At 44.0% G+C, this 17235-nt stretch overlaps 1 protein-coding gene across 3 annotated transcripts in view; it reads right to left on the reverse strand.

The window, feature by feature from the left end:
* FSIP1 (fibrous sheath interacting protein 1) overlaps positions 1 to 16708 on the reverse strand; it is an 84503-nt gene extending 67795 nt beyond the window's left edge. For all 3 annotated transcript variants that reach the window (XM_079769211.1, XM_079769210.1, XM_079769212.1), the window contains exons 1-4: positions 16578 to 16708; positions 13211 to 13343; positions 7776 to 7962; positions 890 to 1044 (exon numbers count right to left, since the gene is read on the reverse strand). In XM_079769211.1, coding sequence (XP_079625337.1) covers positions 890 to 1044; positions 7776 to 7962; positions 13211 to 13336 — 468 coding nt within the window. In that variant the 5' untranslated portion in view covers positions 13337 to 13343; positions 16578 to 16708. The remainder of the gene's footprint in view (positions 1 to 889; positions 1045 to 7775; positions 7963 to 13210; positions 13344 to 16577) is intronic.
* Between the last annotated feature and the right edge of the window lie 527 nt (positions 16709 to 17235).

Below are 17235 nucleotides of genomic sequence, written 5' to 3' on the forward strand. Positions count from 1 at the left end.
ATCAAGGATGGCAGCCCCCATGTGGACACAAGATGGCGGCAGGGGAGGGCAGTTGTGGGTGATCACAGCAGGGGAGGGCAGTTGGGAGGGACCAGGCCTGAAAAGGAGGGCAGTTGGGGACAACCAGGCCTGTAGGGGAGGACCGTGGGGGGGACCCAGGCCTGCAGGGGAGGACACTTGGGGGCAACCAGACCTGCAAGGGAGGGCAGTTGGGGCGGAACAGGCCAGCAGGGGAGAGCAGATAGGGGCTACCAGGCCAGCATGGGAGGGCAGTTAGGAGTGACTGGGCTGGCAGGGGAGGGCAATTGGGAGGGGGGGGAACCAGGCCTGCAGGGGAGGGCAGTTGGGGGGGACCAGGCCTGCAGGGGAGGGCAGTTGGGAGGGACAAGGCCTTCAGGGGAGGGCAGTTCAGGATGACCAGGCCTGCAGGGGAGGATAGTTGGGGGCGACCTGGCTGGCAAGGGAGGGAAGTTAGGGTTGACCGGGCCAGCAGGGGAGGACAGTTAGGGGCAATCGGGCTGGCAGGGAAGCAGTTAGGCATCAATCAGGCTGGCAGGGGAGTGGTTAGGGGGCAATTAGGCAGGCAGGCAAGCAGTTTGGAGCCTGCAGTCCTGGATTGTGAGAGGGATGTCCAACTGCCCACTTAGGCCCACCGGGATCGGGCCTAAATGGGCAGTTGGACATCCCTTGAGGGGTTCCAGATTGGAGAGGGTTCAGGCTGGGCTGAGGGACTCATACCCTCCCCCCCCATGCATGAATTTCATGCACCGGGCCTCTAGTAAATCAATAAAGGCAGACCACATTAATAACTACCACAGCCTGTGCTCTTTTTATTTGTCACAGAGGAAATGGCTTCTTACATGTTAGCATGTGTTTATATAATTCTTACCTTCAGGTCTTCCCATAGCTTTATTCTCATTTCTAGACCTTGCTTCTTAATTTCTTTTTCTCTATATTGTTTCTTCATCAGTATTTTATCAAGCCTATTCATCTTCTGAATCGCATCTTGAAGTTGAGAATCCAATTCTTTTAATTTGGGTTCATCTATATTGTGTTAAAAGTAGGAATAAGCTTGAAGTTTAAAAAGCCATAAAGCTTTGTTTTGCTTTGTTTTTACTATTTCTTCTTTCATTCAACAAATGTTTATGGCTGATGGCAATAAGGAACATTGGGTCAAGTATCTTGATTTACAGGTGCTTTCACATGTAGTTTTTCACATAATTATCTAAAAATCCTGTGAAATAGACACGTATCTCTATTTTACAGATGAGATAACTGGATCCTTTTAAATAGCTAATACATTATAGCACTGAACCCAAAAGTGGGTCTTGTATGATTTTAATTCCCATATTCTTTCTCCTTCATTCTGCTATACCTTTTATATTCATATAATTAACAAATAAGGAATAATACAAAAACCCTATCTTAAAGCTTCTCCAAACTAATTGAAAGAGAAGGCATGTACACTATAGATACAGTGAAATGGAACATGTCATACTAGTAAGTGACACAAAATGGTTCCAACATACAGAAACAAATTCGGAAAAGTACTCCATGTAACCAGACACCTTTTACCTATGCCCCTCCCACTTGTCCTATTCTCTAAATGTTATTGAGTTGTGGATAATGGGAAGTAACTTATTTGAAATTAGGGACTTGAGAATTTTCATCATTCAAGTTTTAACATGTTTAATGATATTAATAATAGCAGCTAACATTTATAGTGTTACTTGATAGGCACTGTGTTAAGTACTTTATTTACATGCATTATCTCATTTAATCCTCATCATAACCCTGTAAGGTTATAATTATTGGCCCCATTTTAAAAATTTGTAAACTAAGGCTAATTTATAACTGAGTGACATACATATCCAAGATGATATAACTACTAAATGGCAGTCAGTTTCCACCCTGATCTGTCTGACTCCAGAACCAAAGCTCTCCACCACCGGGCGATACTTCCTCTGTGAAGCCTGATGAAAGATGATCATCCGGCAATGAGCATAACTGCTCAAACACTGAAGTCTCAGCCACCCTAGTTTAGATCATTAGAAATGGCATATTATGCTAAGAAAGGCCAAATTTTGCAACTTTTGAAAATCCAAAGAGTCCAATGATGTTTTTTTATAATGTATACTAGAGGCCCGGTGCACAAAATTCGTGCACGGGGGGGGGGGACCCTCAGCCCAGCCTGCACCCCTCCAATCTGGGACCCCTCGAAGAATGTCCTACTGCCGGTTTACAGGGATCGGGCCTAAACTGGCAGTCAGACATCCCTCTTGCAATCCAGGACTGCTGGCTCCTAACCGCTCACCTGCCTGCCTGATTGCCTCTAACCACTCTGCCTGCCGGCCTGCTTGCCCCCAACTGCCCCCCGCCGCTGGCCTGCTCACCCCCAACTGCCCCCCCTACTGGTCTGCTCGCCATCACCTTCCCTCCCCACTGGCCTGCTCGCCTCCAACTTCCCCCCTGCTGGCCTGCTCACTCCAAACTGCCCCTCCCCCCGCTGTCCTGATCACCCCCAACTGATCCCCACTGATGGCCTGCTCGCCCCCAACTGGCCCAAATGCTGGTCTGCTCACCCCCAACTTCCCCCCCACACACCTGCCTGATCACTCACAACTGCCCTCCCCTCTTGGCCTTTAACCACCTCTACCTCAGCCCCACCACCATGGCTTTGTCCAGAAGAACATCCAGAAGGTCTCCTGGAAGGTCTCCCAGTCTAATTAGTATATTACCCTTTTATTAGTATAGATAGTGGCCTGGTGCATGGGTGGGGGCCGGCTGGTTTGCCCTGAAGGGTGTCCCAGATCAGGGTTGGGGTTCCCTTGGGGCATGGGGCGGCCTGGGCGAGGTGCCTGTGGTGGTTTGCAGGCCGGCCATGCCCCCATGGGGTGAGGGTCCCCGCTGGGGGGGCGTGGCCAGCCTGGGTGAGGGGCTGAGGGCCATTTTCAGGCTGGCCACACCCCCTTCAGGGTGGGGGTCCCCACTGGGGTGCCTGGCCAGCCTGGGTGAGGGGCTGATGGCTATCTGCAGGCTGGCCAAGCCCCCCAGTGGGGACCCTCACCCCATGGGGGTGTGGCCAGCCTGGGTGAGGGACTAAGGGCTGTTTTCAGGCTTGCCACACCCCCTTCAGGGTGGGGGTCCCCACTGGGGTGCCTGGCCAGCCTGGGTGAGGGGCTGATGGCTGTTTGCAGGCTGGCCAAGCCCCCCAGCAGGGACCCTCACCCCATAGAGGTGTGGCCAGCCTGGGTAAGGGGCTTTTTTTCTTTTTTCTTTTTTCTTTTTTAGTGCCTCCTTGAGCGGAGGCCAGGGCCAGCTGGAAGCAGGTATCTGGGATTTATTTATCTTCTATAATTGAAACTTTGTAGCCTTGAGCAGAGGTCAGGGCCTGCCAGGGTGGGCGGGAAGTTTGGCTTCCTCCATTGCCGGGGGCAACCCAAGCCTCCTGCTCGCTCCAGCTCCGTGGCTGCCTCCATCTTTGTTGGGTTAATTTGCATACTCGCTCCTGATTGGCTGGTGAGTGTAGCGGAGTGATGGTTTATTTGCATGTTTCTCTTTTATTAGTGTAGATTACTTCCTCTTTAAGGAAATTAAAACATTTTCAGAGGGAATAAGCTTATCCAAAAAGATCATATTAATGAGGCTCTGCACATTTTAATGCGTATGTACTTCAAATGTAATAGCTTCTAGTTCTAATTCCCAGCTGCAAATCCTAGCATGCTCAGGCTCCGTGTACACAAGTCATCTAGAGAGCATGCATTTTGAAGTAACTCATCATGCAGTACTGAAACAATATTAAATACAATTTAACTGGGTGACAGCTCATCTCAACTACAATACCTTGTTTCCTGATGACTATAATCCTGAATCACCTGGCCTTACGTTGAGAGCTAATATCATCCCAAATTTATACTAACACAGCAGTTTTCACAGTTCATGAATCTCATCTTCTTTTGCATTGGTGGGGAACCTTTTTTCTGCCAAGTGTCATTTGGATATTTATAACATCATTCACCATACACAATTATCAACTTAAAAATTAGCCTGCTATATTTGGTCAAACATGTAATTAACTCAACCCTAATACCTTGGCAGGGCCAGACCCAATGATTTCATGGGCCTTCAATGGCCCGTGGGCAGACATTCACCACTCCTGCTTTACAGCCTTAAAAATTACTCAGAATCCAAAGTAGCTTTATTTATGTGAGTTATATCTATTGATAATTACAATATTAGAAATCAAAACTGAAAATATTGTAAATATTTATTCATTTTTTAATAAATATGTTATTACTAATTATATGTTAACATAAATGTAATACTTTTTAAAAAATAACTATATTTTCAAAAAAATACTGAGAAGAATAGCATTGTTTTAATTTTTGAATATCTGGATTAATAGAAAACAGCTGAAATCTCATATTTGCTTCTAAAGTCACTCTAGAGCAGTGGTTCTCAACCTTTCTAATGCCACGACCCTTTAATGCAGTTCTTCATGTTGTGGTGACCCCAACCATAAAATTATTTTTTTTGCTACTTCATAACTGTAATTTTGCTACTGTTATGAATCATAATGTAAATATCTGTGTTTTCCGATGGTCTTAGGCAACCCTGCTAGCAGTTCTCAACCTGTGGGTCGTGACCTACAGGTTGAGAGCCACTGCTGTAGAGCCTAAGACCATCGGAAAACACAGATATTTACATTATGATTCATAACAGTAGCAAAATTACAGTTATGAAGTAGCAACGAAAATAATTTTATGGTTGGGGGGTCACCACAACATGAGGAACTGTATTAAAGGGTCGTGACATTAGAAAGGTTGAGAACCACTGCTCTAGAGCAATCTGTCATTTTAGTTAAAGTACACAAAGAAAAGTTGGCCACACAAGACATACAGTAGGAAAGAAGAGAAATGTAATAGCCTTTTCAGATAATGGTGAATATTCTTCTTTGACACTGTATAAAAATTCAATAAGGGGTGGTCTCTAAAAGGTTAGTTGTAATGCAAAACCTGTAACCATACTAGTGAACTTTTTGTATTTGTTCCATTAAAATCCCTGGTTCTATCTTTCATGTTAAATGGGTCTTTTACCCTGTACAGGTCATTTGGAAAGCAGTGGTTCACTGAATTCTGTAGACCTTCAAATGTTAACACATTTCAGTATACAACATCAAAAAAATCACATTTGTTAATATAGCCACCAATTTTTTTCAGAAAAGTCTAAGTATTAGGAAGTTGTCAAGTTCACATGGACATACATAAGTTTTCTAAAATCCCACCTTTCACTTGAAAGCTCAAATTTTATCATTGACAAAAAATACTGTCAGTTGTCTTCCTTGAGGTAACAGGCTCATTTCTTTTTTTTTTTTTTAATGTATTTTTATTGATTTCAGAGAGGAAGGGAACAGGAGATAGAGACATCAATGATAAGATAGAATCACTGATTAGCTGCCCTCCTGCATTTCCCCCACTGGGGATTGAGCCAGCAACCTGGGCATGTGCCCTGACCAGGAATCCAACCCTGAACTCCTAGTTCATGGGTCAACATTCAACCACTGAGTCACACCAGCCAGGTGATTTTTTAAAATATGAATGCCAAATACCCAAGTCTGAAGGATAATAGTTTTTCTGTCAGTCATTCTTTCAAGTAAAAATGATGCTCCATTTAAAAAGTGGCCACTTCAGTTCTCAAACTATCACACAAGTACTTTTCCTCAGCACAACCTTCACATTTTGGTATACTAGTACAGCAGAATTGTTTTATATGTGCCTCCCATTCTACCACAAAAGATATTAAAAAGATGTGTATTCAAAGGTCAAGATATAATAAAATTATTCATTTTTATTGCTTCAAAGACATTCTTGAGTGACACTGGCTATTTCTTTTTTCTGCCAGTGCCTGGTCAGGAAGAATACAATGACTAATAGTGCAATTTGATGTCATTGCCTTGGTTCAAATTTATGCCATTGCCTTGCTAAAGCACCAACAATTTTACCTACACTGTATTTGCACCATCAGTGCAAATGTCCACTCAGTGGGCAAGAAGGCAAATTGATTATTTCAGTATTATGATAAACTACATTACTAATATATTATGTCAATATTGCGATGAAAGTAGTTTTTACTTTGCAGAGCTCCTGAAAGGGTCCTAGAGACACCCAGAGCTCTGAAGACCACATTTTGAGAACTGCTGTTCTAATTCATTCTGACCAGTATCCTCTCTAATAAAATGGTAATATGCAAATTAACCATCACTCCGCTACATAAGCCACACCCACCAGCCAAGCCACGCCCACCAGCCAATCAGGGCGAGTATGCAAATTAACCCCAATCCAAGATGGCTACAGCCACAGAGAGCAAGGTTTCCCAGGTAACAGAGGAAGCCAAGCTTTCCATAGCCATTGCAGGCCTAAGCCTCCACTCAAGCTACAAAGTTTCAATTATAGAAGGTAAACAAATTCAAACAAATGGCGGCAGAATGGAGCTTGAGAGAGCAGGCCAGGGTTGCCGCCGGCAACAGGGGAAGCAAAGCTTTCCACACACCCTGGCCGGGCTCACCCACTTAAGGCTACAAAGTTTCAATTGTAGAAGGTGAATTAACTGCCACAGAAATGGCTGCCGCCCCGGAGGGAGCAGCAGGCTTGGCTCCGCTCCAGGCTACAAAGTTTCAATTGTAGAAAGAAAATAAATTCCAGATACCAGGGCCTCCCCTTGGGTTGCCAGGGGGCGTGGCCGGCCTGCAAACCACCACAGGCCCCTCGCTCAGGCCGCCCCACACCCCAAGGGAACCCCCCACCCTTCTCTGTGACACCCTTCAGGGCAAACCAGCTGTCCCCCACCCGTGCACCAGGCCTCTATCCTATCTAATAAAGGAGTAATATACAGATTGATCATCACTGCAACACACAATATAGCTGCCCCCATGTGGTCAAAGATCCTGCCCCCATGTGGGCACAAGATGGCCACTACAAGATGGCCAGCAGGAGAGGGCAGTTGGGAGGCACCCGGCCTGCAAGGGAGGGCAGTTGTGAGGGACCAGGCCTGTAAGGGAGGGCAGTTGAGAAGGACCAGGCTTGCAAGGGAGGGCAGTTGGAGGTGATCAACCCTGCAGGAGAGGGCAGTTAGGGGTGACCAGGCTGGCAGAGGAGGGAAGTTGGGGGCAAACAGGTTGGCAGGGGAGCAGTTAAGCATCAACCAGGCTGGCAGCGGAGTGGTTAGGGGGTGATCAGGCTGGCGGGCAGAAGCGGTTAGGGGCAATCAGGAAGGCAGGCAGTCAAGCAGTTGGGAGCCAGCAGTCCTGGATTGTGAGAGGGATGTCCGACTGCCCTCCAGGAGTCCCAGATTGGAGAGGGTACAGGCTGGGCTGAGGGACAACCCCCCGCCATGCACGAATTTCGTGCACCGGGCTTCTAGTTAATTTAATAACTATGAAAAAAGGAGTCTTATAAAATCCAAGAATTAGTAATATCAAGTGGCATTATCCCTAAAAAGTATTTATAAATTACATGATACATTTTATTGTATAATTTTAGTAATCAAAAAGATCAATAATTCCTGTAATGAAATACAAAAATAAAGCTATTTTATTAAATTATATATCTTATTATTTTTCTAAGTATACTTAAGGACTCCTAATAGTCTTCTAAATAATAACTTATGATTGATTGTTCACACAAAAAATAACTCATTATTTATTTCTACTTACCTGATAAAAGCATATCTAATTCTAATATTTTAACATCTATAATTATCATTAGCCAATCACCTACCTGAACATTTAGAAATTATCTGATGTTGAACCAAGTTCAAATCTTCATCTGACCCTTCTTCAGCCAGTTTTATATTATTCTCAGAGCAATGTTCTCCTTTATCATCCTTATTGTTTCTACTTCCCTCTGTATTACTGCTTTCTGAGTGGCCCTCTTTATCAGAGTTCAACTTGATCACAGTATCAATCTAAAAATTATTTCCAAAGAAACATTTTTCAAAAATAATGTACTATTGTAAACTTCAAGTTTCTAAACTATTTTAGATAATGGAAGTATATGTGGGGACACATATACACTAGTATTAAAGCATTCTAGGAATATAACACTTTTTTTAATTAAATGTAATTTAACTACACAATTAAATTTAATAACAATCTGCACCAAAGAAATATGCACCATTGTCTAGCAATTTCTAGCAATAGTGGAGAAAAGTCAGGAATCAGTCCTGAAGAGAACTGCTCTCTGCCAGGGTTGGGGAACAAGACATGCTGGTCCCTGCTCCCTGAGCTTATACTCAGCTGACAGGTCAAAGGTCTAGAGCTGTGCTGTCAATCCTATATAATAAAAGCCTAATATGCTAAGTGTCTGGTCGACTGGTTGGCCGTTCAACCAATCAAAGCAAAATCCTATATAATAAAACCCTAATATGCAAATTGACCAAACAGCGGAACAACCGGTTGCTATGACATACACTGACCACCAGGGGGCAGACGCTTAACGCAGGAGCTGCCCCCAATGTGAGAGAGACACATGGACTGGTTGCCTCACAAATGTGCCCCAATGCAGGAGCTGCCCCCTGGTGGTCAGTGTGCTCCCACAGGGGGAGCCCTGCTAAGCCAGAAGCCAGGCTCACAGCTGGCAAGTACAGCAATGGTGGCAGGAGCCTCTTCCGCCTCCACAGCAGCACTAAGGACTCCTTAGGGGTCCCAGAGTGCGAGAGGGCGCAGGCCAGGCTGAGGGACCCCCTCTCCAGTGCACAAATGTTGTGCACCGGGCCTCTAGTATGCTAATGATATGCTAAGGCCGCTCAACCACTTGCTATGGCGTGCATTGACCTCCAGCTGGTAGGTTAGCTTGCTGCTGGGGTCTGATTGATTGGGACTGAGCAAGATGGGCCGGACACATCCTGCAGCCCTCCCGTGGTCCCTTCCTGGCTAGCCAACGTCCCACATCCCTCTTGCAATTGTGCACTAGTGGGGTTCCTTGGCCTGGCCTGCACCCTCTTGCAATTCAGGACCCCTCAGGGGATGTTGGAGAGCTGGTTTCGGCCCAATCTCACAGGCCAGGCCAAGGGACCCCATTCGTGCACCAGGCCTCTAGTATAATAGCCACATGTGGCTATTGTCATGCACCAGGCCTTTAGTATAATATAATAGCTACATGTGGCTATTGAACAGCTGAAAAGTAAATAGGCTGAATTGAAATGTACTTTTAATGAAATTCAAGTCAGAACCATGTGCTTTGGTGATTATTTTTATGCTATTCACAGTTTTTCTATTTCATTATGGTTTCTCTTTCCATTTTAGTGACATTCACTTTGAAAACACCACTTTGATGCAGCTGTGTTTTCCTGAGAGAACAAGAAAAAACATCCATAGCTGAGTCAGGAGAAAACAGGGGTCACAGGGCACATGGCAGGGAGAGTCATAGTGGGAATGAACACAGCCCAAGGGAGGGTCACAACCTCAGGGAAAGAGAGCCGGCCACTTTTTTATTTTTAATCCTCACCTGAAGGCATGCTTAGACATATGAAGGACATGCTTATAGAGAGGAAGGGCATGCTTACAGAGAGGAAGAAGAGAGAGAGACATCGATGTGAGAAACATAGACCAGCATGCTCTCTGACTGGGATCTAACCCACAACGCAGGCATGTGCCCTGACTGGGAATCTAACCAGCAACCCTTAGGTGCACCAGAGGACACTCAACCGAGCCACTTCAGGGGCTGGGCAAGAGCACCAGCCACTTCTGAGAGGAGTACCTTTTCCTCCCAATGGAAGGACTGCCTCCTCCAGTCCTTCAGGGCTCAGTCCTTGGAGGGTTTTATGTTCTCTCTATACCCACGTGATCAATCTCCCCTATTGTAATCTGTGCCCCTAGAGAATCTCCATGGCAGAAGGTTGGTGGTGCTGAGAATGAAACTGCCAGGGATACAGGAGCATCTCTGTTCACCTGAACTGGTACATAAATCCCAGCAGAACTGAGCTGAGTCAGTGGTATAATAATTATAGCCACCATTTATTGGTGAATTACTATTAGCCAAGTCCTGTGCTAAGTACTTTACACACACTGCCTCCTTCACTCCACACAATGACCCTATGGTAAAGGCACTGCTACCTGATTTAACAGAAAAGAAAACGGATCTGGTATAGAATGAAACTAGTGAAGACCCAATTTATAAACAAAACAATGCCTACTTTATGTAATCTCAGAGGTGTTAAAGAGGGTTCCTGTTCAAAAACATACTTCTGTCAAAGGCCAGGTAAAACCTGAAATCCATAATATCCAGTAAATCCTTAAGGATTTTCTGTAAAAATGCTGAAATTGCTGGGAAAGGTCCCGTGGGCCTTGTCAGTCATTTATATCATGGCATTAATGAATTTAGCTGACCTTACCCTGAGAATGAGTTTTTATAGAGAGGAATATAGAATATACAAAAGATAACTAGATAATAGCAATATACTCAGATAACACACTTCAGGACATATAAAGACCTTTCACATGTATCATCACACATGATCCTGTTGGAATGAGCAGGAAATAATAAGGCAAAAAGATGAAACTGGAGAACAAAAGGCTAACTTTGTCCATTTCACAATTTTACCCATAGCTCCCCACCCATCTTCCCCAGCCCATTCACTGTCCGATAGTCTCTCTGTTCCTAACCCTCCTGCTCTTCTACCCTGTGGCCTATGTGTATGATTTTCCTTTCTTCTTCATTCTCAAAGCCACATTCCAGCTCCAATTTTCATTCCTCCATGTCCCCCACTTCATACCTGCATGTTAGTCCCAGGAAAAGTAAATACCCTATAGAAACCTTTCCTAACAATTAGATTCCCTACCTGAAAGATATGGGATTTTTACAAAAAAATATTCATAAGCAAAAATAAACCAAAAATTTTAGAATGAGAAATCTATTATTACTAAAGAAATTTCATTAAAAATCTAGCATTTTAAATTCATTTTCTGCCATATAAAAAATTTTGGCAATATATCACTCAATGCCAAATTTGAACAATAAAACCAATAAAAACTCCAGGATTTATTATTCAGACAAAATATAAGGTTTCATAGACACTGAATCATTTGCAATCAGCAGTCAACGTGCAATATACCTGTGACTTCCTTCCCCATCTAAGATGGACCTTACATATTTTCCAGGAACTTGATTAATGCAAATCACAATTTTTTGGAGGCTTTCCTTTTGATAATAAATATTCTAGAGTTAACTGTAGCTTAGTGGGTTCAAATAAAATTTTACTTGAGTGACCACTGATATTTTTCTTTTAAGTAAGTTTGAACAAAGTAATATTAATCAATGTATTAAAACCTGTGTGTCAATATTGTGAAGTTGCTGCTTTACAAAAAAAAAAAATCAGCCAGGAATATATAAGCAGAAATATTAATTCTATGCTACTCTAAATTTTATCAGTTTTTTTATATTATTGTACCTACACAAAGAGGAAAAATCTTCATTCTAAATTTATTGAACACATATTTTATGAATACTTACTATGTGCCACACTAAATGCTAAATGCTATGAATAACACAGAAAGTATGGACCAATTGAGTTAAAGAATTGAAACCCACCCCCGGATGGGTGGCTCAGTTTGGTTGGAGCATCTCGTACACCAAAAAGGTTGCAGGTTTGATTCCTGGTGGGAGCGCATATGGAAGGCAGCCAATTGATGTTTCTCTCTCACATTGATGCTCCTTTCTCTTTCTCTCGCTCTTTCTCTCTCTCTCTTTCTCTCTTTCTCTCTCTCTCTTTCCTTCCCTTTCTTCCTCTCTCTCTCCTTTCCTCCCTTTCTTCCTCTCTCTCTCCAAAATCAATAGAAACATGTCCTTGGTGAGGACTGAAAAAAGAACTAAAACAATAAGAAGTATTGAATACTTACTAGGTGTTAGTCACTGTTCTAAGAACTTTAAATATTATCCTTAAAATATGCCTATGAGGTTTGAACAGATGAGAAAACCAGCACAGAGAGTCAAAGTAATTTTCCCAAAATCACATAAAATGTGGTCAGCAGAACCAAATTTGAACCCATGACTACAGCTTTAAAAAAAAAAAAAAGAGGAGGAGGAAGAGGAAAGAGATAAAAAAAAAAAAAGGCAACAGTATCCTATATAATAAAAGCCTAATATGCTAAGTGAGTGGTCGTCTGGTTGTCCATTCAACCAATCAAAGCGTAATATGCTAATGATATGCTAATGCCACCCAACCGCTGGCTATAATGCGCACTGACTGCTGGAAGCCAGTTCCAGCATGTCATAATAGCAAGAGTTTCATCAAAAGGTGGATGGAACTTGGGGACTCAACAAGGGCTGAGTCACACATGTTATCGTCTGCTGGGAATGGCTAAAGGCATTTCCCCAAACCTGAAAAGGATACATAAATTGATTGCTTGCTGCCAGACAGCTCAGGACATCTTAATCTAAGTGTGATGGTCTCCTGTTGGCCAAACACCTGAACAACCGCAGGCAATTCCCCATTCTGACAATGCTTCTGTACGAAACCCTATCCTTTGAAGTGTATATCTCCACTTTGCCTTAGGACAATTTGTGTTAATAAAAAGCAAGGGGTCCTGAGACAAGGAGAACTTGGTTTCTGCAGCCAAGCTCCTCTCCCCACCCCCACCACCCGAGGGCTTTCAAAATTATGTTTCGTCTCTGGACTCTTATTTAATTTATGCACAGCCCCTTCTCCAGGTTTCCTGAACCCTTCTAGATACTGGATCAAGACCACCGGCATTAAATGACGCCCAACATCCGGCACTGACCACCAGGGGACAGATGCTCCGAGTGGTAGGTTAGCTTCCTGCTTGAGTCCAGCCGATCTAGACTGAGCAAGACAGACCAAACATGCCCTGGAGCCCTCCTGCAGTACCTCCCTGGCTGGCCAACCTCCCACGTCCCTCCCCGACCCTGATTGTGCACCAGTGGGGTCCCTTGGCCTGGCCTGTGCCCTCTCACAATATGGGACCCCTCAGAGGATGTCAGATAGCTAGTTTCAGCCCAATCCCGCAGGCCAGGCCGAGGGACCCCACTGGTACACGAATTCATGCACTAGGCCTCTACTTCCATATAAAATTATCTAAAGTAAAGTCCAAGAAATCTGAGTGCTCCCAGCACACCCAAAAGAACCACCTTAAAATGGGATGTTAACAACAACTTTGATTTATCAGAGTTTAAATCATTTCTAAACAGCAAAGTACCTTGAAGGACACTGGCTCTGGTGAGAGCACCTCCAAAGAAGTATTTGAACACCTGCTCTCAGGACGTGTTCTTGAACTTGAGGCTGGTTTTGAAATCCCATCTAAGTTCCCCTTTATAATATCCATTGATGTCCTGAAACAAAAATTTTAAAGCAAGTTATGATGTGTATTTGTTTCATTAGTGTTAATATGCAATTCATGGTCTTTGTTGTAAGAATTATGTTGCTACCAAAGTCACACTACCCTAATTTCATGAAAGACGTCTGTGTCTGTGGATCATTAGATTTTATTTCACTGTAGGTGGAAAATGCTGCCTCAGATGTTAGATTCTGAAAGTGGCTAAAAAGAATGCAGAAGTGAATGCTATCTTGATGGCTTCCTGTGCCTCGGAGATATTTACTGTATCCTTGAACTGAGAATACACTCATGAAGTACCACACCTCTCGACCAAGATTCATGCATTGTCATAATGATTGGCTAAGGCCTCTACTTTCTTCTGGTTTTGCCTGCCTTATTCCAGTCTTCCGCCTCATCTTCCCTCTCAGCTCTGAGTTCTCCTCGCCTCCTTGGTGCTGTATTTTCATAGAGTACCTACCTCCAGGTCACTGCTCTTTTTCTATCAACCCTCCCCTTCTAAAACCCATGACACTACTTCTGCCCTCTGCGTCAACAGAGAACAAAACCTACTTTCTCAAGCAGGGGGACAAACTTCCATTATCTGGCCATACATCGCCAATCTCTTCAACTATTTTTCTTGTGTCACCACCACAGGCCTCTCACCACTCTGGCTGCTCTATTCCCAGGGCTGCTTTCGGAAGCAGGAACTATGAGGCAGGGTGGTTTAAACGAGTGGGAGGGCTTGGGTACTGCTTGCACATTGACCCTTCCAAACGGTGGCGTTATTCAGGACCCGTCCAGATTTGTTCAGGAATGTGAGGATGTCATGCGTGCTGAATAAAATGAAAGGAATAGGGAGAGTTCCAGTTTTGCCTTCTCGATACTTAGCTTTATAGTAGTGAATTGAAATCTTCCAACAAATCCTTTCCTAAATTCCTATCAATTATGAATTAAACCACTTCTCTCATAACAGAATGAAGAAAGGCAATTGCATCTGGCTCAGCAAGTGTTAACGACGTCCTTTCCTTGTCCTACAGAGTGACTCGTCATTCCCTGTTTTTTAAGCAGCACAGGCAGAGTCCAGAGGTTTGGACACAAGCAGAAGCACAAACATAAACAACCTGATGCTTCTCCAAGGCACACGGAGGGATGACATGATTTGGCCCCCAACCATTCAGTGCGCCAAAGCTGGTGCTTAAGGAACCAGTAGGTCAAGTCTTTCCATCTCAGCAAATGAAAAGGGTATTGGTCTCAATGTTATTCAACTCTGCAAAAGGGTTTTGGCTCACTCAGGAAGGCACTGACATTATTATCGTGGGATGACGGATTACCCTGGCCAGTCATGTCACAATCAAAAAGCATAAGGCACTGAAAGGCCAAAAGTCTTGTAAATGCCCTAAGGAGCTTGTCAGGGAGACTTATTGCAGCTTACAGAAGGAGCAGTGAGATGGAAGCATGTGCAGAGCCAGTATAATACATGTCAATAAAGGGTGAGGCCCAGGGAGCCGTCAGTGACATGGATCAGCTATAAGGCTCCAGAAATCTTTCAATTTGCTTTAGAAAGAAGTCTGTTCTATTATTTTTGCTCCTGAAAATAATAAATTAAATAAAATACAGTTCCCAGGGAGAGTGGGAATGTAAGTGACAACCTTTGAATTTGGCCATATAGAAAAAAGTATGGACAAAGGGCATTGAATTAGGATCTCACAGATGTATTTGAGTGTTTGAGAGGAAACCTCAATAGCCACATAGAAATTCCACAAGAAAAATAAAGCACTATACAAAAAAGAAAGCAATTAAATGACAAAATTGGGGAGTAACTGGAACTTCCATATATTGGTTGTGATAATACAAAACAGGACAACCGTGTTATAGAACTGCTTGGCATTTTCTTATAAAGCTAAACATACACTTACCATATGATTCCACAATCTCATTTCTAGATATTTACTCAAGAAATATATATGGTTCACACACACACACACACAAAAAAAAAAACTGTACATGAATGTTTATAGCAGCTTCATTAATTGCCCAAAACTGGAAACAATCCAAATGTTGCTCAACTGCCCTAGCCGGTTACTCAGAGGTCAGAGTGTTGGCTGGAGGACTGAAGGGTCTCAGGTTCGATTCCAGTCAGGGGCAGGTACCTCAGTTGCAGGGTTGCAGGCTCAGGCCCGGCCCAGGTTGGGGACATACGCGGATGTATTTCTCTCACAAAGATGTTTCTCTCTCTGTGTCTCCCCTCTCCCTTCCACTCTCTCTAAAAATCCATGGAAAAAATATCCTCCGGTGAGGATTAACAAATGTCACTCAACAAGGGAATGAATAAGCAAACTGTGGTACATCCATCCAAATGAATACTACCCAGCAATATAAGGGGACAAACAACTGATACAAAACATGGAGGAATTTAGCTGCATTATATTATATTGAAAGAAGCCAGGTTCGAGAGACTCCATAATGTTTGCCCAATTATAGGATATACACAGAACTTGAGGGGAAATGGATGCCAGGGCTGGGAGCAGGGAGGGGTTAACTACAAAAGGGTACCAGGAGATTTGGGGGGAATTGTTCTGTATCTTGATTGTTGTCGCAATTGTGTTTGTCAAAGCTCATTAGACTGCACATTAAAGGGGTGAATTTTAACGTATATAAAGTATACCTTAATTTTAAGTTAACCTCTTTTACAAATTTTTGTCTTGTTATATTTATGTATCCGGAAGATAAATGAGCATTGCTTAGTCAAAGAACATTTGCGTTTCAAATTCTGACTGTGTATCTGACTGTGACATGGTAGTCTGCCAAATTGGTCTCCAAAAACACTGTACCAACCACACTGCTACCACCAAGTTATGGTGAGATGGAAGTCTGTTTCCCCGCGTTGGACTGGGGTCAATGGTTAACGTCAACGCTTTTTCATCTTTGTCAAGCCGGAAAGAGCCAAAAGACATCTGGAGTTTGACTGACTTTGCTTTTAATTACGAGAGAAGTTGAGCCTCTAGTTAAATGTTCGCTGCCCACCTTTTATTTTATTTTATTTTTCGATGAAATGCCGATTTGCATTCTTGGTCATTTATGGTCTATTTTAAGTGGCTGATGGTTGATTTTAATATAAATTCTAGGCTGTTGGTCAGACTCCCAGGCACGCCCTCCCCCAGGGCCCGCCCCTCTCCCCGGCAGCCCAAGGCCTCCCCCTTCGCTGCGCTCCGCGTGGGCTGGTGGCGGGGCTCCCGAGCCGGCTCCTCACCTGCCCGAGGAGACTCTGGGAACTAGTCGCTCAGAGGCACACCACGGACGCTCGCAGCGTCACCCACTGTCCCCCCAAAACAAGGAGGTCCTTCCTGTCACCACAGTTAACTACTCCGAAGGTGAGTGGAGTGGCGGGTCCAAAGCCCTCCTGCTTCTGAGAACGCTGTTCCCCTGGCAACCGAGTCACGCCTCTCCCAGTCTCGCGATAACAGGAGAGGACTGTACCACCCAGGATTGAGACGTGGGGGCGGGGCAGCGAGGAGATGGGGCAGCTCCCCTGGCTGGTTCGTGTTTCCGGAGGACAGGGGGGTAGGGAATGGTTTGTTCGTGTTCAGGCTGAACTCAGACCGGGATGTCTGGGTGGTTGTATGGCTCCGGCCCTCGCTATCTATATGGTCCCGGCCCTGCAGGTCCGTTACCCTCTCTGAGCTCGTTGCCTCCTCTGTAAAATGGGGATGATGATACAAGATTGTGCAGCTCCAAAAGATCATGTATGTGAAGTTCTTGGTAAAGTTTGGGTGCCATATAAATTAAAAATTAGTAATTGCACAAATAGGGCTTCAGCCCAAAAAGGGTAAAAGTGATATTTGTGGTTTCTGTCATTTGTCCGTGCATGAAGATTCTTTCGTTTAGTCCACAAACTGATTTTCTTCATC

The sequence above is a fragment of the Cnephaeus nilssonii genome (assembly GCF_951640355.1).
Source record: "Cnephaeus nilssonii genome assembly, chromosome: 4".
NCBI classification, from domain to species: Eukaryota; Metazoa; Chordata; class Mammalia; order Chiroptera; family Vespertilionidae; genus Cnephaeus; species Cnephaeus nilssonii.